General features: G+C 38.2%; 1 protein-coding gene across 1 annotated transcript in view; it reads right to left on the bottom strand.

The window, feature by feature from the left end:
• Positions 1-23,478, bottom strand: part of TANGO6 (transport and golgi organization 6 homolog) — a 177,672-nt gene that overhangs the window by 64,468 nt on the left and 89,726 nt on the right. The window contains exon 15 of the mRNA XM_061138812.1: positions 10,582-10,722. Coding sequence (XP_060994795.1) covers positions 10,582-10,722 — 141 coding nt within the window. The remainder of the gene's footprint in view (positions 1-10,581; positions 10,723-23,478) is intronic.

The following is a 23,478-nucleotide window of genomic DNA, read 5'->3' as shown; positions in this document are numbered from 1 at the left end:
GGCAACCCACTCTAGTATTCCTGCCTGGAAAATTATATGGAGAAGTCTGGTGGGCTACAGTCCAGAGTAAAGAGTCGGACACAACTGAGCATGCACCACCACCACATATCTTCACTCTAAGACTTGCATGAGAATATTCACAGCAACTACACTCAGAACAGCTCAAAACCGGAAACAACTTGAATGTCCATCAACAGGTAAATGTATGATCGCCTGTGGTACATTCAAATGTAGTACTACTACTTAGTAATAAAAAGTAGTGAACTACCAATATACACAACAAGGATGAATCGCAAAAACTTTTGCTGAGCAAAAGAATTCAGACACAAAAGGGTATACACTTTATGATTCCATTTACATAAAACTCTAAAAAACAAATCGAATCTACAGTAGCAGAATGCGTATCAGTGGTTGTCTGAGTTGGTGTGTGACATGGGAGATGATGTGGGAACAAAGGAACTTTCTAAGGTGACAAAATGTTCTATATTTTGACTGTAATGATGGTTACATCAGTTTACAGCAAACCTCACTGAAATGTACACTTGAAATGGGGGCATTTATTGGATGTAAATTACAACTTGGTAAAGCTGATTTCAAAGAAAGCGAACTGCAGACTAATACTATGTAATAGTATATAATTATAGTAAAAATAATAATATGTTAAGATTCTGTTTTTTGTAAAAGAAAGCCCATGTAAAAAGCCCACATATGTTTGCATTTATCTGTAGGAACATAGGAAGAGGTGTGAAAGAATACATACCAAACTATTATCATTGTTTACCTTGGGAGGTAAGAATATTAACTATAACATTTGGCAGAGACTGGACTTTTCTTTATATACCCATATAGATCCATGTATTGTTAGGCTTCTGTCAACAAACACAATAAGCATGCACTAGTATGCAGATATGTTTACCAATACGCCATCCCTGAACGTGGTTTCTCTCATCAAGAATCAGAGGCTACTTCCCTTCCCCTTGAACCTGGGCTGGTTTGGGGACTCACTCTGACAGCAGACTGTGGCAGAAGTTATACTAAGCCAATTCTAGCTTTAGCTCTTAAGAGCCCTGGCAGTTTCTGTTTCTGTTTTCTGGGAAACCATTCACCATACTGAAAAGAAGTTTGGCTTAGACTGCTAAATGATGACCATCCACACGCAAGAACAGACTGAAGCCATATGGAGGAGCACTAGGGAACCCCAGTCAAGGTCCCAACTGAATGCAATCTCCTGGGTGAGCCTAGCTGACTCCGCAGGCAGTAAAAGAGCCACCAGCTGAGCCAAGACAACACCATGTGGAGCAGAGATGAGGTGTCCCTGCCAAGCATTATGTGGTTCACAGAATTCTGAACAAATAAATGGTGGTAGTTTTTTGTTTTGTTCTTAAATTTTGGCCATACCCCGCGGCAAGTGGGACACTAGCTCCCCAACCAGGGACTGAACCTGCGCCCCTCGCATTGGAAAGCAGAGTCTCAACCACTGGACCTCCAGGGAAGTCCCTAAATGGTGGCTGTTTTAAGCCATTATGTTCTGAGCTCTTTTACTACATATAAGGGAACCACAACATATGCGATGAAGCAAAAAGCCCTTAAACTAACATTTTAAAATTAGTAAATTAAAAGTTTAAATATTTCTGGAAACTACTTAATTAGAAAGCCCTTAAGGTGATTGATTATAATGCTGCACCTTTAAACAAGTTTCATTGAGCAAGATATTTCTAAAAGCAATTTGTCATTCCTTGACTAGTATTATATGTTATATTTAATAGCAAAATGCATTAATAATGTATTACTTTTTTTAGGCTGCTGCTGTACAGCTTGCAAGACATTAGTTCCCCAAGCAGGAATTGAACCCACGCCCTTGGCAATGAAACCATGGAGTCCTAACCACTGGACAGCCAGGGAATTCCCAGGAATTTATTACTTAAAATGCCTTTCTTCCCATTGCAATCAAGACAAACGACAAAATAGCACAAAAGAGGACATTTTTAGTCCACTCTCTTTGAAAAACAATTTTCAAAAGATATTTTTCTCTATTTGACAATAGACATAGCAGGGGGTTCAAAAAGCCCTGTCTCACCTACAATTTCAGGAAGCAATCTGCTAGTACATAAACAATTTAAAATAAAAACAGCCAGTGACTGAGTGAATCCACTTTGGCAAGTATCAATCTCACAGAAATAAAGGTCCAGTACTTTAATATTTACATATATGTGAACTTTGCATATATACATATCTAATAAATATTTCCATTGGCCCACATATATGAGAATTTATATTGCAGCACTGCATGTCATAGGAAAAAAATAGGAAAAAAATGAAGTTTCAGCCACAAACGGCTGAATAAGTGAACTGTGGTGCATCTACACTATAAAATTCTATGCAGCTATTTAAAAGCTTCTCTTTGGACTTCCCTGGTGGCACAGTGGGTAGGAATCTGCCTTCCAATGCAGGGGACACGTGATTGTTCTGTGGTCCAGGAGGATTCCACGTGCCACAGAGCAACTAAGCCTATGCGCCACAACTGCTGAAGTCCGAGGGCCCAGAGCCCTCCGCAACGAGAAGCCACCATAATGAGAATTCCTCCACCACAACAAAGAGTGGCCACCGCTCACCCAACTAGAGAAAGCCCTCACACAGCAGGCAAGACCCAGCCCAGCCATAAATAAATAAATAAAGTTAAAAAAAATAAAAACTGACTCAAATTAAAAAAAAAGTTTTCTTTTAAAAAAGCTCCTCTCCTCATCTTAAATCCCAGGCTAACCCAACTGGGTTAACTCACAGTAGCCTGCTGGACAAATCCAATTATTCCATTTTCCTTTGTTTTCTACCACGGGCTAGAAGGTGTTCATCAGAGCAGAGCCTGGTGCTGAATCTGCTCCTCTATGGGCAGGGATCGTCAGGTTTTCTAGAATCAGACTACGGGCTTCATCCTGCAGTTGGAGGGGATCATGGGCTACTTATCACGTAGATGAATTGTAAAGTGGCAACACTGAACTAAAACAAAAGCAGATGATACAGAAAGAGTTGACAAAACACATTAAATGAGTGTTGTGCAGGCTCTAAGAGATATATATATATAATACACACATATATACATCTCTTAAAGGCCCAGGACCCACCCTTCTCGGGGCATAGAGAGTAATTTGAGAAAAGGTGCTTTCTAACCAAGAAGTATAAGCTGCTGTGCCCCAGGATTCTCAGTGTCACTAGCTGCCATGGCACAGTCTAACAGAGACCTGAAATTTAGTTCTCTCCTCTCATTCCTCCTTCCAAATATTAATTCCTTGTTCTTTCTTACAGTGTTCCCTGAAGGTAAGCTCTTCAGATGAAACAATGTGAATTTGACTTTCTATTTCTGCTCTCAATTTTCGATGTTTCTGACCTAGAGTAAACTAGAACTTGTCTAAGCTTGCTGACTAGAAGACTACGTTCTGCCTCTAAAAATAAAGTGCTGTTCTTTGTATGTCATGATGACACTACCAGATCTGAGTTGCTCTTCCAGGGCAGCTCTGAGTCATGCATCCACCCTTCCATCCATCAGTCCCTCCCTGACCTCCTTCCGTTCATCCACCCCCTCTCCCTCCAACATTCTCTGACAGATTCCTCCATTCATTCAGGGAGCAAAGGTACATATTTCAGAGATGGCTGGTCAGAGTTAGCCGAGAAGGCAACGGCAACCCACTCCAGTACTCTTGCTGGAAAATCCCAAGGATGGAGGAGACTGGTAGGCTGCATTCCATGGGCTAGCGAAGAGTCAGACACGACTGAGCGACTTCACTTTTACTTTTCACTTTCATACATTGGAGAAGGAAATGGCAACCCACTCCAGTGTTCTTGCCTGGAGAATCCCAGGGACAGGGGAGCCTGACAGGCTGCCGTCTATGGGGTCGCACAGAGTCGGACACAACTGAAGTGACTTAGCAGCAGCAGCAGCAGGTCAGGGTTAGAGGATAGGTATGAAGCCATGGAATAATTTTTCTCTGATATTGGCAGTCTCTTTCACTGCTGACAAGAGAGTACATATCTGAAGGGCAACTTAACACTAAATATCAAGAGCCTTAAAGTATAAGCATGCACATACTTTGACTAAGTAATTTCCCTGTAGGAACCAACCCTAAGGAAAGACTCAAAGATTCACCAAAGGATTTATGTATAAGAATAATCAATAGCACACTTTTCATAATCCTCATAAAGTTCCTCATAAAGTAAGAAACCAGAACCACCTAATTAAACACTAATATCTTTTGAGAAGATAATTAAATAAAATTATGATAAATTCAGGTGATTAATTATAATAACCAATAAATCTTATATTTTCAAGAAATATTTAATGACACGGAAAAGTGATTATAAATAATGTTAAATGGAAAAAAGGCAGCATATATACAGTATAATTACAAGTCTGAGAAAGAAAAACAAACTAAAGGAAACATCAAAATATAAACAAAGAATGGCTACTTCTGAATGGTGAAACTATCAGTGATTACTTTTTTATACTTTTTAATATTTTCCAAACTGTCCAAAATTATTACATATTACTAATACAATTAGGAAAGGAAAGGTCTATAAAGTAACTTTTAAAGTTATAACTCTAAAAAAAAATTGACATGAGGAAAAGAAAACAGAAAGAAGTGAAGAAAAAAATTATTCAGCCTGAGCTACAACTTTTACTTTTGGCCAGATTAATATTTTTAATTCACATTAATGTAAGTATTTGTTGAACTATACTGATGCTAACCTAGGCAAACTTGGCAAGAAGCATTTCATTTGATTTGCTGAATTTTGCTGAAAAATTCTCCTTTCCAAGTATGTAAACTCTAATACTTGACAGTCATTCATTGCTGCTGAAATCTATGAATACTGAACTCCCAGACTGGTATCCAATTATTCACACATTCAACATACTTTTTCACTTTAGATCAGGCTTTGCCATTAGTTGAAAATCTCTGAAAGCTGACATACAAAAGCTGTTGTTCAAAAACTGACCTGCTGTGTTTGATAACGATGCAGAACTGATGTAACCCCACAGCATTCTGCCACATTTAACTGCAGGGTCTAAGCAGAAAAACGACAGATGAGACTGTTTCCTCTGAGCTCCCACAACACTCCACACAGGCCTCACCATAAATTAGCAGGTCACCTCACAACGATGTGTGTATGAGCTGACCTCTCTGACTAAACTATAAGCTCCTTGAAGGACGAGACTGTGGATTTTCCGTGTTTCTATCTCCAGCCTCAGGCACAGAACCCACCATTCAGTGCATACTCAAAAACTATTTTTAAACTGGACTACACTGATGACTCTATGCACCAAATTAAGGGAAAAAAATAACCATATTCAAGATAAATAAAACCAACTTCGAGCATTAGGAAGAGTTACCAAATAACTCAGGAATGTATATGATTTAGAACTTGACAAAAGCAGGAAATTAAACAAGCATTCAGAGAATGTTCGGGCATTACTACAGGCAGAGGTGGAAACTATTCTTCCACCAAAGACTTCTGATCCAAGCTCGAGATTGAAATGAGAGCCACAAATGAGTAAAAAGCAGTTCCATTTATATCTCCCCCTTTTTCCTTAGAATGAGAAATAAATATAAACAAAGGATAGAAAATATTCCCTAAATACAAGAGATAATTTTAAATTACACTTTAGTTCTTATTATGGTTCATTAAATGTAAATAGAAGGCAAAAAAAGAGACATATGTAATTGCTTCAAAGGTGGTCACAAGCTCTAATAAGGACATGCTCCTATAGTTAGCAAAAATCAGAAAAGGCTATCCACTAAAAAGTATGCTTGTAAGATTCATATAAAATACATACTATTAGCCATGTGCAGAACCTCCCACATGCAAAAGGATTTGTAAATACATTACAAAAATGAATTAATAACTTTTTCCAACTCTCTCCAGTGAGAGGGCAATCTAGGTTGCAACTGAGATGGGGGATAAGCTGGAATTCAGCTAAGGCCATGAGGATGACTGCACAGCTGAGTATGGGGACAGCTCCAGAGCATGCCATTCATACAGTGATGTCTCTCAGACTTTCCGAATCTGTGAACAACCTGCACAATTTTATGTGGCAGTCCTGGATTTAATTAATGCATCTGTGATGTTATGAAGCAGGAACAGGAGCTCTACAACAGGGCACATCAACAGAAGGCCTACTGACATTCTCTGCCAGGTCATTTTTGGTTGCAGGGGGCTGTCCTGGGCACTGCAGGATGTTAAAATAAAAAACTTTCCTAGTGTCCACCCACTTAATGCCAGTAACATCCTCCCTGCCCCCAGCTATAACAACTAAAGATGTCTCCAAACATTGCCAATGTCCCTTGGGGGGCAAAATTCTTCCCTCCACTCCCCCATTTGAGACTCACTGGTCTAGAGGAACAAAGAATTGGGTAGTGTTGGTCCACCTCTGCTGGAGAGAGCGAATACACTGTATCTGCCATACGTGAGCAAGGCGTGTAGTCTACAACAGATCAGGAATAACACTAGGCAATCTCAGAAGGAAATATCCTCACAGATGAACTCAATACCTTTTGCTTTAATTGCACTTGCCAGGTGTTGTCCCAATTATCAATTCAATATCTTGAGCACAGTTAGTTAATTCTATACATTTAAAAGAAGTTTTAAAAAATGCAATGACATATAACAACCCACAGGTTATTGCTGACACTGGGCCATATAAGAGGAAACAGATGGGGAAACATTTGGAGTGACTGGTAATTTAGCAATGTGTTAAGATTAAATTTCTAAAAGTACAATAAAAAAACTAAATAGTTCTTTAAACAAAAGAAATGAAACTAAAAAAGAAGAAATGGAGAAAAAAGGAAATGAAACTAAAATTCTTCCACCATATTTTCTATGTTAAGGAATAGAGATTAAAATATTGGTTTGCCAAAAACTTCATTTGTGGTTTTTCTATAAGATTGTACAGAAAACCCCAAACCAACTTTTCGGCCAACACAATATATAGATTCATACTTATATGATGTTGCTTTAAGAAAGCCTTTCTCTGTAAGAGAGAAAACTTAAAGGAAAAGATAGATTTGCCTACATCAAAATAAAAAGCTTCTGCAATTCAAAACAAGTTAAACAGAAAATGTGAACAAAACTAAAATGTAAACCCAAAGAAAATATTTACAACATAAATGTTAGTGGTTCAAGATCTATAAGTATACAAAGCTTTACAAATTAAATAACAAAATCAACACCACAATGGAAAAATGAAGAAAGGATGGGAAGAAGCAATTCATATGCACACGCACACACAAAAATTTAGCCTATGAAAATTATTTAACCCTATCAATTGAAGAAATGGAAATAAAAACAATAGCATTTCTTTATATATCTGTTTGATAAAAATAACACAGCGTAATAGTGCTGATGAAGGTACAAATATTCTCAAACATTAAGATACAGACTGGCACAATTTCTTGGGAAGACAATTTAGCAATAAATACATTTAAAAATATGCACATGCTTCTAAGAAATTATACTTTTAGAAAATTTTCCTAGGAAATTGTCATGGGTCTGCACAAAGATTTAGCTATAAGAATATTCGTCTTAATATAATTCATAATAGTGAAAAATCAGAACAACTGTAAGCTGGTCAGTTGAAAAAAATTATGATACATTCAAATGATGTATTATCATGCAATCATTAAAAATTATAGAGGATGTGGAAAATGTGCATGTTAATGACAGGAAAAAGATGCTTACTGACATGGGAAAATTTTCAGGATGCAGTATCGTGCAGTGGGTAAGAGACTGGGTCTGGAGTCAGGCTGTCTGGGTTGAAATTTTGGATCCATCACTAATTAGCTGTGTAACATTAGGCAAGTTAGTAACCCTCTCCGAAGCTGTTTCCTGATGTGTAAAAAAAGGTAACTTCTATGAAATAACACCAACAATCAAGGCAACAACCACCAGTGGTTACTTAAAACCAACAGAGGGAAGGTTGATGGGTAAGTTTATTACGGATCTATCCTATGGGAAACATCACTGATCAATCTTCACATCACTAAAAGAGGACACCAGACATCATACACCTCGAAATGTGAGACAACAGGAAACAGAAGGCACAACATAGTCTGTGATATATTCTTGCCCCTTAAAATCTGACCCAAATTTTACCGAAGAGCCTGTATCTATCAACTTACTAGAAATATGGGGATTTAATTCCATTAAAATGAGATTCACAAGACAATCAAAGTAAATTAATGCTGATAAAATGTCAGAAGAGTGCTTACCTCTGGGGCAGGTATAGACTAGGAAGGGAAAAAAGGAAACTTTATGGGTTATTAGAAGCTTCTCTGTATTGATCTGGGTGGTGGTAAATATGTAAAGAATAATAAAACCACACTATTAAAATTAGTGTGCTTTATATACTTTTTTATATGCATATAATACTTCAATTGTTTTAATGGAAAGTAAAAAAAAAAAAAAAGCTCCAGCTGACTTTTCACCATTGTCTAGCAGCAGGAAGAAAAGCAGGGGTGGTTCGAGAATTGAAGCCAAGAGGAAGTGGTGGTGGACAGCACCTGGCTGCTACCTGTGGGTCTCATGCTCTCACGGAACTTCCCCGCTGCAAAGAAGAGCTGGAGGGTGGGGACAGCACAAGGCTTGGACCACTGGGAAATCAGGGTACTTATTAAAGAAATCTTATAAAGGGGCTGTCACAAGGATTTCCACACCAATAGGAAAGTAAGGATATTGGCTACGTTGTAAAAATGGGTTTTAATTTCACTTAAAGGATTTCAATAAGCCATCTCATCTATGCACCTGGACAAGTTGGTAAAGTGAATTAGAAAGTAGCAGTTAAAGCTAAGGCAATGTTTACGGCTGGGTACTTGTTGGAATAGACATCAGGAAGATTAGAACTTTGAGCACTGATGGAATATGCTTTGAAATGCCAGAAGGCGGTTTTGGAAATTGTGCTAATTATAGGAACATGTAAGGAGGAGCAAAACCTGTCTCCCACTCAACCTAGTTCTTCATCCCCACTTTCACTCTCACCACAGGAAGTGATCTGGACTGGCCCATGGAGACAAAGAACTGTGCATTTTCAGTGTTTATCTTCCCAATGGCAGAGGTCTACCAGAAGTTTCAGAGAAAAGATATGTTCTTCTGATGCCACCTATGTATCAGACACATTCTTCCTGAGATCGACAGTCACAATGTTATACACAAATGGAAGTCGGAAGTTGCATTTGATCCTGCAATACATTAAACTGAGTACTCACACCTACTGTGAGAGAATCATCACTCATAATGGTTCACTTGCCTGGTATGTTTCAGACCCATATTTAAGACAAAGGCAAATATAGAAAGTTGGCCGTTCTTCAGAGGAGAGAAAAAAATTATCTTTTTAATTTCACTCTCATGAGATTTCCCTTTCAGTTATGAAAGAATTTAAGTGTTTGGAGATCTAAGTTCTATCTTCTTTAGCCAGAAGGGTCACCCAGAAATTAGGAAAATTAATGGCTATATCCATAGACATGATACATGACTATGTGAAATCTTTTGAAATCCTTGGACGTACTGGTGAAGGAAGAACTCAATGAGATTTCGTGATACCAGAGGCAAAAAAGCTAGTTAGTTTTCCAAAATCTTCCCCTAGTGAGTGAAGAGTAAAATTTAACCCTTACAATAGGCATATGAGGTTAAGTATTATTAATATCTTTTTATATATCAGGACACTGAGGCATCACGAGGTCAAGAACCATTCCTATAATCAAAAGCCACTAGCAAGCAGCTTGGGATCTGATCCCAGGCAATGTGACTCTGGAGCCCACAGTCTTAATACTCTCAGCTCATGGTTGTGGTTTTGAGCAATTTCCTCTGAGTTGGCAGGTTCACTTCTTATCTTTTTTTTAGTATTTGTTTATTCGGCTGCACTGGGTCTTTGTTGCGGCATGCAGGATCTTTAGTTGCGGCATGTGAACTCTTAGTTGGGGAATGGAGGATCTAGTTCCCTGACCAGGAATGGAACCCAGGCCCTCTGCATTGGGAATGTGGAGTCTTAGCCATTGGAGCACCAGGGAAGGGCCAGCAGATTTAATTCTTAGCACTACTATTTACCAGCTGAATGAGTCTTGAACAAATTGCTGAAGTTCTTTGTGCCACAGTTTCCTCATCTATGAAATGGACCTAACAACAGCCTCTTTAGAGAATGTCTTGGGAAAATCAGATGATATCATGAATGTAGATAACCAGGTACACAAGAGCCATTTAACCAGAGTTAGCACCCCTCCTTCTCTGTCTGACATTCCCCTTCTTTTCATGCTCACTGTTGCTCAGCAAGTGGGAAACCTCTCGTCCCAGCTCTGAGGAAAATCAGGCCCTGACATAGCTCAGGGGAGGAGACTAAGCAGTTGCAGGAGCACGCGCACTACTGGGCCCATCTCTCGGTGTGCACTGAACATTTGCTAAATCGCTGAACATTAAATAGTTCATCCCAGCTCCCAGACTGTCCTCCCCTTGCTAGCATAACAAGCCTCCAGGGTGCACAGACTTTGGTTCCACAGCCACACGACTCCCTGAACCCATTTCAGAGGCTGGAACAAGAAAACTCACCCAACGCCCTGACGATTCGCATCAGGATTTCCCCCACTTTCATTCTGGTCTCCGGTGTGTGCCTGTCTTTACTGCTGTCATACTGAGCCAGCAGGCCAGGCAAGATTTTCTCAGGGTACACGTCTGAGAGGAGGGCAACCCCTAGGGTGAAAAATGGAAAGAAAGGATTCATTACTGTTTAGCACTGAAAGGAAAGTAAGCCCAGACAGCTTGTGATGGGATGAACACAGAGACATTTATTTTTATTTATTTATTTATTTATTTTTTCACAGAGACATTTAAATCCACCTCTGTAATTCCACCAGCAAGGGCTGCCCTTCATTTGGAATGACAACATTGGTAGTGGAAAGAACATGGGTCTTAAGAGTTCACACTCCTGGATTCTTCTGGTCTCAGCCCTATATGATCTCTAAGATCACATTCAGCACTGACATTCCATGACCTATGGATTCTAGACTCTGGAAGCTGAGGCTAGATGATTACATAACATAGCAAGGATTCACACAGCAGGGGAACAGACTCGATCAAATGCCCTGGAGGGAGTCTTTCAGGTCTGAGTCAGTAAGGTTCTAAGTCTAGTATCACTCCTGCCAATCCATCAGCCTGAAGCACAGCAGTGCTTCCTATCTTTGCTGCAGTTCTTTACCCTAGAATGAGTTTTCTCTGTAAAACTGACAATGATGAGAGCAATTTCCATAAGGAAATAAGGAATGCAAATTCTGGGCATGATGAGGAGTAGAGACCCAGCTGAGTTTCCTGATCAGGAGAGAAGAGTTTGCTCCGGATTCCTCCTTCCTGGTACTTGCCGACACCCTCTCTTCACACAGCACACCTAGACGTGGAATCTGCGGTAGAGGTAACACTATCTGGGCCCAGACCCACAGCAAGCAAACTTCACAAAGGCTGAGAGAAGAAGGGAGCTAAGACTAAGACAGGACCAGAAATAAAAACCCTAGTCTCAAAGCTATATAAACACAAATTCCATTACTTTGGGGTGAGGGAAGGTTTGGGGAGAGGTTACGTACTTCTAAAGAATAGTGAGGAAAAAGAAACATCTGCAGGTGTTCTATCACTGATGTCATCACAAAGCCTAGTACATATTACAGATCTGTAGCAACCGTAACTCCTATTTCATCAGAAGTTCCCAACTTAGCAATTCCATGGATCTGTCTCCTTTTAGGAATATAGTTATACCTTTATAACGAAAATCGGTGGGGAAAGGGGATTTGCTCTAAAAAACTTTGATCTGTATCTAGCTTCTCTGAATATATCTGTATCTAGCTTCTCTGTAATATACCAGAGTCCCTTCTTCTGTCATTTATGCCTAATTTTCTCTCACTAATCTTTAGCAGAGAAGTTATTTACTTCTGTGAGCATACCCTGCTGTATACTTCAAAACCAAGTGAACTGGGACATCCCTGGTAGTCTAGTGGTTAAGAATCTGCCTTCCAATGCAAGAGGTGCAGGTACGATCCCTAGTCAGGGAACTAAGATCCCACATGCCACAGAGCAACTAAGCCCACACACCACAACTAGAGAAGTTAGTGCATTGCAAGGAAGACCCAGTGCAGCCGAAATTAAAAAACGAAACAAAACCCAAGGGAGTTCTTGATTTTCTCTCTGTAGCAAACAGACTTTGGTTGCACACAGCATCAGTTCTCTCTTCTGGTAACGACACCTGTTGTTCCTTTAGGAAATATTCCTTCCCTATTCTCAGTCTATGTTGATTGAGTGGGGCTAATGACCCACTTTCTCTCTCTTCATATGTGAACTAACTCATATCAAAGGTGCCTTAGGATAGTCCATCCCATCACCACCACAATGTCTGGTTCAGGAATGAGGAAAGAGACTCAATTCTAGAACCAATTTTGGAACTACTAGGGAAGATGAGCTCCTGGAGTTTGTGTGTTTGTGTGGATGGTTATTTCGGCTCTTTGTTTTCTTGTTTTTGCCTGTTGAAGTGATTAACCTGGAGCTCCCAGTGACCATCATTGGGAGAAAGTCTGCCCCACAATGGTGCCAATACAGAGGAGGGTCAAACCAAGAGACGAAGGAGGAAAAGAGAACTGCATCACGCTTTGAGCCCCTGGATCCAATTATACTTCTACTCATTAGAACCTTAGGGTACATAAGCCAATAAATATCCTTTTACGTTTATACCAATTTGATTTTTTTTCACCCAAAGGAATACTAATATATCTTTCTTAAGATTAAAGAAACAATCCAGGTTAAAAAAATAAAGTTTCCCATAATGCTAGACCTGTAGTTCTACCAGGGAGCTTTAATTCTTCCAATCTTTCATAAAAAGGTTGCCAACAGCACAGTACAGTTTCCTTGCTTCCCACAGTTCCAGGTTAGCGATTGTTTATCTTCCTGCTGGCCTGCTCCACTAAGGGTTGCCAAATGGCTCTCTGTTTGAATTTACCTTCTAGGATACAGTTGCTACCTATGAATTAATAAATCCCTAGAGAACATTGGTTCCTTCCTTACTCTTACACAAAGCAGTGAAGAGGAGCACATACGATGGTTAAGACTACAGAACAATTTTTTTTTTTTTTAAAAGATAAGATTTTTAAAATTTTGACAACTGAGGAAACCTGGCCTTAACCTTCCTATAACCCTTGGCCCCTCCTTTGTAATCTGAAAAATGGGGTAATTTCTGGGTCAGTCCAGGCTTTAAGGAAACATGACACATCAACCCCTTTGGCAATAAGGACCAAATGATTGTGTGAGAGATACCTGCTCCTGCTCTGATCACAGGAAAATGACTAGACATTTTGAGATGTGGTGGAACAGATAAGATACACAGAAGGCAAAGGTGAACCAGATCTGGCAAGAGTTCATAAAAATGTTCTGATCTGTGTTTGGAGGCAAAGCATAGGATAAGGCAAATTAACCAACTGAAAAAATATTACTGAAAGTAATTATGCAACAAAATAGAGATAGTCAATTTTGTAAGACAACTGTTTATTCCCCCAAAGACTTTCATTACAAAGCCAGAACTGTATTCTGATCCAGTGTTGACTTCAAGATGATCCCTTAGCATACTGCTCAGTGATCTGCAGACCTTGGAAAGTCACGGTAGTTTAGGTCTCACTTTACACAAGGGTTTTACATTGTAGGAAAGATAGTCTAATCCCAAATATCTTTGCTGACTAACTCTCTCCTGGAAATCTGCTAAGTCATCCCCACTTTAAAACTAATCTAACTTACTCTCCTGAGTAGGTAACAACTTAGCTCCCAAAATACCCACATCAACTTGGAAAACCACCTACTCACTTGAATTTCTGCTGAAAACTGTAGAAACAGAAATGCCTGCATACAGTATGACTCTATTTACATAAAAATGTCCAAAATAGGCAAATCTGCAGACAGAAAGTAGATTTCGTGGTTGCTTAAGGCTGTGGGAGTTGGGTAAGAAATAGAGACTGACTGCTAATGATATGGAATTTCATTATGGAAAGATAAAAACATTCTAAAATTAATTACGGTGATGGTTACACACACTGTGAGTATAATAAAAAGCGCTGAATTGTACACTTTAAATGGGTGAATTGTATGAAATATGAATTATATCTCAAAGACCTGTTATTTAAAAACCGTAAGATTCATAAAACTCAATAGCAAAAAAAAAAAAAAATGACTAAAAAATGAGCAGATGATCTGAATACGCATTCTTCTAACGAAGACAGACAGATGGCTAAGAGATGCATGAAAAGATATTTAACATCACTAATCACCAGGGGAATATAAAACAAAACCACAATGAGATGCCATCTCACACCTGTCAGAAAGCTATTATCAAAAAGATAAGAAATAACAAGTGTTGGAGAAGATGTGGCAAAAATGGGATTCTCATGTACTGCTGGTGGGAAGGTAAATTGGTATGATTACTATGGAAAACAGTATGGAGGTTCATGAAAAAATTAAAAATAGAGCTACCATAAGACCTAGCAATTCTACCACTAGGCATTTATCTGAAGAATATAAAAACACAAACTCAAAAAGATATGTGCACGCCTATGTTCATTACAACATTGTTTACAATAGCCAAGACACAGAAACAATCTAAATGTCCATCAATGGGTAAATGGACAAAGAACACATTGGTAAATAAATATAATGCAATGCTAATCATCCATAAAAGGAAAACTCTTAAATTTTCAACATGGATGGACCTTGAGAGAACTATGTTAAGTAAAATAAATCAGACACAGAAAGATATTCACAAGAAAATGAGAAGCTTTTAAAGAACTTTTATGGAATAAATTCTAAGATCCACTGTTAAGTGAAATGCAAGGTGCAAAACAATGCGTATAAAAATTCAACAATTTGTGTACAAAGGGGAAATACTCATGAATAGTTCTGTACAGATACACAAGAAACCAATGGTATTGGTTCTTTCTAGGGAGGGAAAAGGAGTAACTAGGGGATAGATAAAAAGGATTTTTTAACTCTGCATCTTTGTATTCTTTTTTAATTTTGAACCATGTAACGTATCAAACATAAATAAATAAAATATAAGTTAAAAATCTGTGCTAAGGGGCAAGGTCTTTTAAAATGGAACAGCCTCTTTTAGAGGTGAAAATGCAAAAATAATTTTCAATCAGATGTAACAGAATGACCACAAGCATCTTCCCCCTGAAATCTCTCTACAGTTAATAGCCAAGGAGTAAAAAAGGAATAAACTGATCAACAAGAATGAAAAAAATATAGATATCCAAGGCTGAAGTATGGGTAAAGAGAACAAAGATGGGACAAAATAATGACATGCATTTGATAGAGCTGTTGGATCATTTGGGGAAAAACAGCAATTATCTGATAGAAAACTAAGCAAATACATAAGAAAGGACAACTGAACTAGGTGTAGCCACGAATAATATTCATTGAGTCAGCAGCAAACACTGTCCAGTGATTTAGCCAAAAACTGTGAAAGGGAAATGGTAGGAAGAGAAGGAGTGCAGGCATGTGTGTGTGTACATGCATGCATGTGCATGTGGATGTTAACCCTCCATCCAATCTACAGGGAATGAGTAGATAATGTGCAGAAATTTTAACAGCGAGATCTGTGAAAGCATTTTTCGTATAAATATATGAGAACTAACTACTTAAGGTGGGTGGAGGGGATGATTATCACTGAGGACTAACTGTGAGGTGTAAGCTGGGAAGGAGACAAGCTTCTTGATTCTTCACAAAGGATGTTCAAAGAAATTAACAGATACATATTAATTTTAAAAACTAGAAAAAAGGTAAAATGTATATTAACCTGGGAAGAAGCTCTAGTTTGAAAGAACAATGATAGTGAAGAGGTAAGGCACAAGGAACTTTTCCTTCCAATTCCAAAAAGATAATCACCAGCCCGTGACTGTCTTCTCCTGCTGCAGCTCAAGGACACAAAGAGAAGAAAGATTGACCCTGGAGAGAAGGAGACTGCTACCCTCTAGCAGATACTTCAGTTGTTACATTAGAGACTGCTCATTATAATGGAGATTAACAATCATTTCAGCTCCAAGAAGCCAGGAAGCTGCACAAACTGGGGAAGTTGGTTATTAAATCAAGGAAGTATGGCGAACGCAACTGAAGAGCCAGGTTGTCTTTGTAATTAGAGTAAATGATAATGTCTAGCATGCCAACATAATGTTCAGTTTCTCTAAAGCTCCAAAGTTGTGCTAAGTATGGACAAGCCCCAACACATCTATAAAGATTTAAAGTGAGTGAGTGTTACTCAGGCCTGAGGAAAAAAGAAGGTTAGACTAATAAGTTGAAGATTTGTAAGAATGGCGGTACGGTACCTACTGTCTGCTTCTTTAAACCAAGATCTAAATAATATATTCAAACACTAAAATCAGGCAAATATATTTACTTACATTGTTCTCTAATTCTCATTTTGGAAGGAAAAAAGCTATAAACTATACTTAGTGACAGTTAACTGTACTTGCCAGAAGCCATTTGGATTATGAAATATTTACCTATCATAATAAATTAAAATCTTGTAGCAAAGGTAGTAAAAATTCTTAACGTTTAATGAGTGTTTTCAATATGTCAGGCATGGGCCTAAGCACTTTACACGCATTCATCTGTTTAATGCTTCCAACAATCCTTTGCAGTAGATGCTATTAATACTATCATTCCTAATTTTACTGAGGGAGAAGCTGAGGAACAGAAGGGTAAAAAATATGGTCCCAGATCACAGAGCTGCCATGTGACAAGAGCACGACTGCAAACCCGCATCTGCTATCCCACCAAGAAAGCACCAGCTTTGCAAATCCTAACCCTAAAGACAGCAAATCTTACATTTTCAAGTGTTTCTCAGCCGTAAGACTTACTTTCTATTAGACTCCAAGGTCAGAGGAAGGAGAGGCAGTCTGCACACACTGCATCCTGTATGAACAGGCAGAATCCTCGTGGGTTCCAGCTGGGCTTCATAGGGACTGCTTTGTTCTTAATTGGTATATTTATTTATTTATATTTATCTTAATGTGGAAAAGGGAAGTAGCAATGTTAATGAAATTCACAAATGACTTTGACTTGAGATGCTGCTGACATTAGCGATGATAGAGGAGACCTACAGGGAAACTTGGATTTTAGTGAGTTTCTGTTTTTAATCATTGATTTTCAAATATCTCCATGTCACTTCTTTATGGGCTATTGCAATTCCCCTAAATCTCTTATTCTACTACCCACCCCCCAAATAAATAAAACCCAAGTCAGCACCAAAAAGCTTAGAATCTACCTTGTTAGGACTGCCTCTATCAATTACTTCTGGGAGATACAGAACAGAGCTGAGAAAAGTGAGCCTTAAGAACACAATGATCAAGGGCTCTATTGTAAGTACAGAAATACAAACAAAGCTGCCCTAATACTGACTGAAGGCATAAGTGAGGAAGGAAGGAAGAGAAAACAGCAATTAGTGCTGCTTTGAGAGTAATCATTGCCCTGTGCATTCAGAGAAACTTGCATTTCAGCTGATCCTGGGTGAGAAAGAAGCAGGATGTTATTTATTGAGTTCTCTTTACAGTAGCTTTCAAACATTAACACTCTCTTTATGCCATCAAAAGAAACAATTGCTGATAATATGAAGAGAAGGCCTTCTGATTTTCCAGAAAACTGTCTGTAGTTATCTTTTAGCTGTATCTAGGTAAGAAACAGTCTTGGAAGACCCCCAAGCTAGGTGGTCCCAGTAGAGGGAGTACTACCTGAACTCCAGATTCATTTCTTTCTAAGTTTTCTACTGACATTTCACCTCAAACTTAGGCAAAGAGAAGCTGCACAATCAGCAAAGCTGACTAATGTGTCGGGTTCTCACTAGTTTTGAGAGAGTCGAAGCCTCCAAGGGGAGTGATCACCTGGCCTGAAGCTCTAACAAGACATGCTGATCTTTCTCATGATCCAGTGTCTTAAGGCTCGAAGATCTGCTCTGTGCTTTGGATACCAAGCAGTGATAGAGGCAAGATAGAAACTCCAGAGTTCTCCCTTTTTTCCTTCAGTTGAAGGTAGCAGATATCCTGATAAGATAAGATGATTAGGTAAGTCTTTAGGAGCTCTGGGCCAAGACTGGCTTAGAAAAATTGACTGTTGTGAAATCAGTAACCATGACATGTAGGATATAAATGGTAGTTTCATATGGAAACCAGGCAGCGCTGCTGTAAATCTGCCCTGATAAAATGCATATATATACTTAAACACCCTGCCTACAATCCTGGCAAGTGACCAGACCTCTAGTCAGGGCCCTCAGGTTTAAATAACTCTGCTAAGCAGGACATCTATAAACAGAGGAGAAAAGGAGAAGCCTTGAAAAACTATTTCCACAATCAAAAGAACGTTACTTTTTCCCCCCGATCATACATAAAAAATACATGGTCACTATAAAAGATTCAAATACTAGAGAAAAACATAAGAAAAAAGTCACACATGGATGTATGGGAGGATTGAGGAATAAAGGCTATGGGGAATCGGTCTCCTTTTAGAGTAATGAAAATGTTCTAAGATGGATTGTGGTGATAGATGTGCAACTCCGAATACACTCAAAGCTATTATATTACACACCTAAAAAAAGCAAATGGTATGGTATGTGAATTATATCTCAATAAAGCTGTTTAAAAAAAAAAAAAAAAAACTTGAAACCTGAAATCAACATATACCTCACTCTTGTGAATAAATACACACATGCGTGCACACACACACACACACACGTATACACACACATTTTTTATAGTGAACAATTTTGCTTTATTTAACAGTCTTTTTTTTTTTCTAGGAAGATTGGCAGGGGGGGATGTTTATTCCCCCAGATGGCTTGGCTTTCACACTAGGTCATTTGGAGTGGTCTAACAATAATAATGAAAACTTTAATAGCAATACTATTATTTAGCATGGAGAAATAGTAAGGATTCTTTTCAATTTTACTTTCTTTAAAAAGAGGGGGAAAGGGGTCAATTAAAAAAATACAAATTGGTTACATAGGAGCATATAGAAGTAATCTGCAAAAAAAAAAAAAAAAAAAAAGAAGTAATCTGCAGCTATGGCATAAATCCTAAAGCTTGGAAAACAGTTTTAGAATAAAGGCAATGGAAATCATTCTTTCACACATTCACACATTAACAGAGTTCTACCATGTGCCAGGTACTAAGTGTTACAAATGTAATACGACAGTGCCTATCTGGGAGAGGCAAATCAGACAATGATTACAAGACAGTGTGGTTAGTACAGCATTTGGGGGTGTAATGAGAACACAGGGAGAGAAGAGTGAAAAAAGGGTTTAGGAAGGGGTGGGCTTCCTGGAGAAGGGGAGAAATGAGCTATGAAAGCACAATGTTCTTCAATTGGGTTTTTTAATCGAGAGCTGTCCTTGGGACCAAGAGCCATTTGCAAAATTATTCATCGATGGAAAACATTTCATAGACCTTTTTAGACAGAATTAGTATAAGCACCTAACTCCCATTTATATTCTTAGGGTAGATTTCCCCAAAGATAAAGAACTGGCTCCAAGGGTATAAAAACATTTTCAAAGCTGCATTCCTAAAATGTTCCAGTTACTTTTCCTACCAATAGAGTTCAAGGGTGCCCTAGTGAAATAGGCACCCTACAACTGGCCAGCACTGAATATTCTTCCCGTCTTAAAAAAAATCTGTTTTTTGAAATGGTGTTAAAAATTGTATTTCATTATTATTTTAATCTACATTTCTTTGCCTATTAGAAAAGTTCCTTAAATCTTTATTCCCTGGAGAAGGGAATGGCAACCCACTCCAGTGTTCTTGCCTAGAGAATCCCAAGGACAGGGGAGCCTGAAATGCTACAGTCCATGGGGTCTCAAAGAGTGGGACACGATTGAGCAACTTCCACATTCCTCTACCATGAATTGCCTATTTTTTTAAATTATTTTTTTACTGAAGGATAATTGCTTTACAGAATTTTGTTGTTTTCTGTCAAACCTCAACATGAGTCAGCCGTAGGTATACATATATCCCCTCCCTTTTGAACCTCCCTCCCATCTCCCGCCCCATCCCACCCTTCTAGGTTGATACAGAGCCCCTGTTTGAGTTTCCTGAGCCATGCAGGAAATTCCCGTTGGCTCTCTATTTTACATATGGTAATATAAGTTTCCATGTTACTCTTTCCATACATCTCACCCTCTCCTCCCCTCTCCCCATGTCCATAAGTCTATTCTCTATGTCTGTTTCTCCACTGCTGCCCTGTAAATAAATTCTCCAGTACCATTTTTCTAGATTCTGTATATATGCATTAGAATACAATATTAATCTTTCTCTTTCTGACTTCACTCTATATAATAGGTTCTAGGTTCATCCACCTCATTAGAACTGACACAAATGCATTCCTTTTTATGGCTGAGTAATATTCCACTATGTCTATGTACCACAACTTCTTTATCCATTCATCTGTCAACAGACATCTAGGTTGCTTCCATGTTCTAGCTATTGTAAATAGTGCTGCAATGACAATGGGATACATGCATCTTTTTCAATTTTGGTTTCCTCAGAGTATATGCCTGGGGGTGGGGTTGCTGGGTCACATGGTGGTTTTATTCCTAGTTTTCTAAGGAATCTCCATACTGTCTTCCATAGTGGCTGTATCAATTTACAGTCCCATCAACAGTGCAAAAGCATTCCTTTTTCTCCACACTCTCTCCAGCATTTACTGTTTGTAGCTTTTTGATGATGGTCATTCTGACCAGTGTGAGGTGGTATCTCACTGTGGTTTTGATTTGCATTTCTCTAATAATGAGCAATGCTGAGCATCTTTTCATGTGTTTGTCAGCCATCTGTATGTCTTCTTTGGAGAAATATCTGTTTAGGTCTTTTTCCCACTTTTTGACTGGGTTGTTTGTTTTTCTAGTATTGAGTTGTATGAGCTGCTTGTATAATTGGGAAATTAATTCTTTGTCAGTTGTTTCATTGCCATTATTTTCTCCCATTCTGAAGGCTGTCTTTTCACCTTGCTTATAGTTTCCTTTGCTGTGCAAAAGCTTTTAAGTTTAATCAGGTCCCACTTGTTTACTTTTGTTTTTATTTCTGTTACTCTAGGAGGTGGGTCATAGATGATCTTGCTTTAATTTATGTCATTGAGTGTTCTGCCTATGTTTTCCTCTAAGAGTTTTATAGTTTCTGATCTTACCTTTAGGTCTCTATTCCATTTTGAGTTTATCTTTGGTATAGTGTTAGGAAGTGTTCTAATTTCATTCTTTTACATGTAGCTGTCCAGTTTTCCCAGCACTATTTATTGAAGAGGCTGTCTTTGCCCCATTGTATATTTTTGCTTCCTTTGTCAAAAATAAGGTACCCATAGGTGCATGGGTTTATTTCTGGGCTTTCTATCTTCTTCCATTGGTCTATGTTTCTGTTTTTGTGCCAACACCACACTGTCTTGATGACCATAGCTTTGTAGTATAATCTGAAGTCAGGAAGGTTGATTCCTCCAGCTCCACTCTTCTTTCTCAAGACTGCTTTGGCTATTCAGGGTCTTTTGTGTTTCCATACAAATTGTGAAATTTTTTGTCCTAGTTTTGTGAAAAATGCCGTTGGTAATTTGATAGGGATTGCACTGAATCTGTAGATTGCGTTTGGTAGTATAATCATTTTCACAATAGTGATTCTTCCTACCCAGGAACATGGAATATCTCTCCATCTGTTTATATCGTCTTTGATTTCTTTCATTACTGTCTTCTAATTTTCTGTGTAGTTTCTTTGTCTCCTTAGGTAAGCTTATTCCTAGATGCTGATTTTTTTTTTTGCTGCAATGGTGAATGGGATTGATTCCTTAATTTCTCTTTCTGAATTTTCATTGTTAGTATACAGAAATTCAAGTGTTTCTGTGTATTGATTTTATATCCTGAAACACTAATTAGCCCTAGTAATTTTCTGATACTATCTTTAGGGGTTTCTATGTGCAGTATCATATCATCTGCAAACAGTGAGAGCTTTACTTATTTTCTGATCTGGATTTCTTTTATTTCTCTTTCTTCTCTGATTGCCGTAGCTAGGACTTCTAAAACTATGTTGAATAGTGGTGAAAGTGAACACTCTTGTCTTGTTCCTGATCTTAGGAGGAATGCTTTCAGTTTTTCACCATTGAGAATAATGTTTGCTGTAACCTCTCTTGGAGAATTTTGAGCATTACTTTACTAGCATGTGAGATGAGTACAAATGTGCAGTAGTTTGAACATTCTTTGGCATTGCCTTTCTTTGGGATTGGAATGAAAACTGAACTTTTCCAGTCCTGTGGCCACTGCTGAGTTTTCTAAATTTGCTGGCATATTGAGTGCAGCACTTTCACAGCATAATTTTTTAGGATTTGAAATAGCTCAACTGAATTCCATCACCTCCACTAGCTTTGTTTATAGAGATGCTTCCTATGAACAAAGGGTGGACTTTTGTGTGTGTTACGATGTTGGATGTAACACACACAAATTATTAAGTAACAAGGCTTCCTATAACAAAGAAAAATAAAATGAGCTTGAAAATATCTTCAGGGATAGAAAACAACCAAATCTGATGTAGCACATTTGAAAAATAAACCAAAGAAAATGTTCAAAGAGTAGGATAAAATTAAAACTTCAATGAATGAGTTTTACAGTAGACAAAGCTAAGAGAGAGTTAATGAATCAGAAGATAGAAAGGAAGACATTATGCAGAATGCAGCAGAGACAGTATTTAATCTCTGGATGGAGAAATCAAAAAGAAAAAATTAATAGATGTCATCTCATAAAAGTTTAAAGCTCATTAATGCCAAAATAACTTAACCTTAATTGAAATGCAAAGTATAATTAAAGAAAAAAGATTTGCAATGAGAAGGACAAACATAAATCAGGAGAGACAGAAAATAGATTTGCTGTTACCAAATCTAGAGCAGGGACTCTGGACAGAAAAGGAAGGTAACTACATAAATGAAGGAACAAACTAGAAACACAGACATCCAAACAAATGAAGAGGAAGTAGGCAAACTACCTGAAAAAGAATTCAGAATAATGATAGTAAAGATGATCAAAAACCTTGAAAACAAAATGGAGGAAATGCAAGACTCAATTAACAAAGACCTAGACGAATTAAAGAATAAACACACAAACAACACAATTACTGTAATTAAAAATACTCTAGAAGGGATCAACAGCAGAATATCTGAAGCAGAAGAATGAATCAGTGAGCTGGAAGATAAAATGGTGGAAATAACTTCTGAAGAGCAGAACAAAGTAAAAAGAACAGAAAGAATTGAGGACAGTCTCAGAGACCTCTGGTACAATATCAAATGTACCAACATTCGAACGATAGGGGTCCCAGAAGAAGAAGAGAAAAAGAAAGGGTATGAGAAAATTTTTGAAGAGGTTATAGTTGAAAATTTCCCCAGCATGGAAAAGGAAATAGTCAATGAAGTCCAAGAGGCACA

This window comes from Dama dama, chromosome 4 (assembly GCF_033118175.1).
Source record: "Dama dama isolate Ldn47 chromosome 4, ASM3311817v1, whole genome shotgun sequence".
NCBI lineage: Eukaryota > Metazoa > Chordata > Mammalia > Artiodactyla > Cervidae > Dama > Dama dama.
The sequence above is the reverse complement of the archived record's forward strand: the minus strand, read 5'-3'. Positions and strand labels throughout refer to the sequence as shown.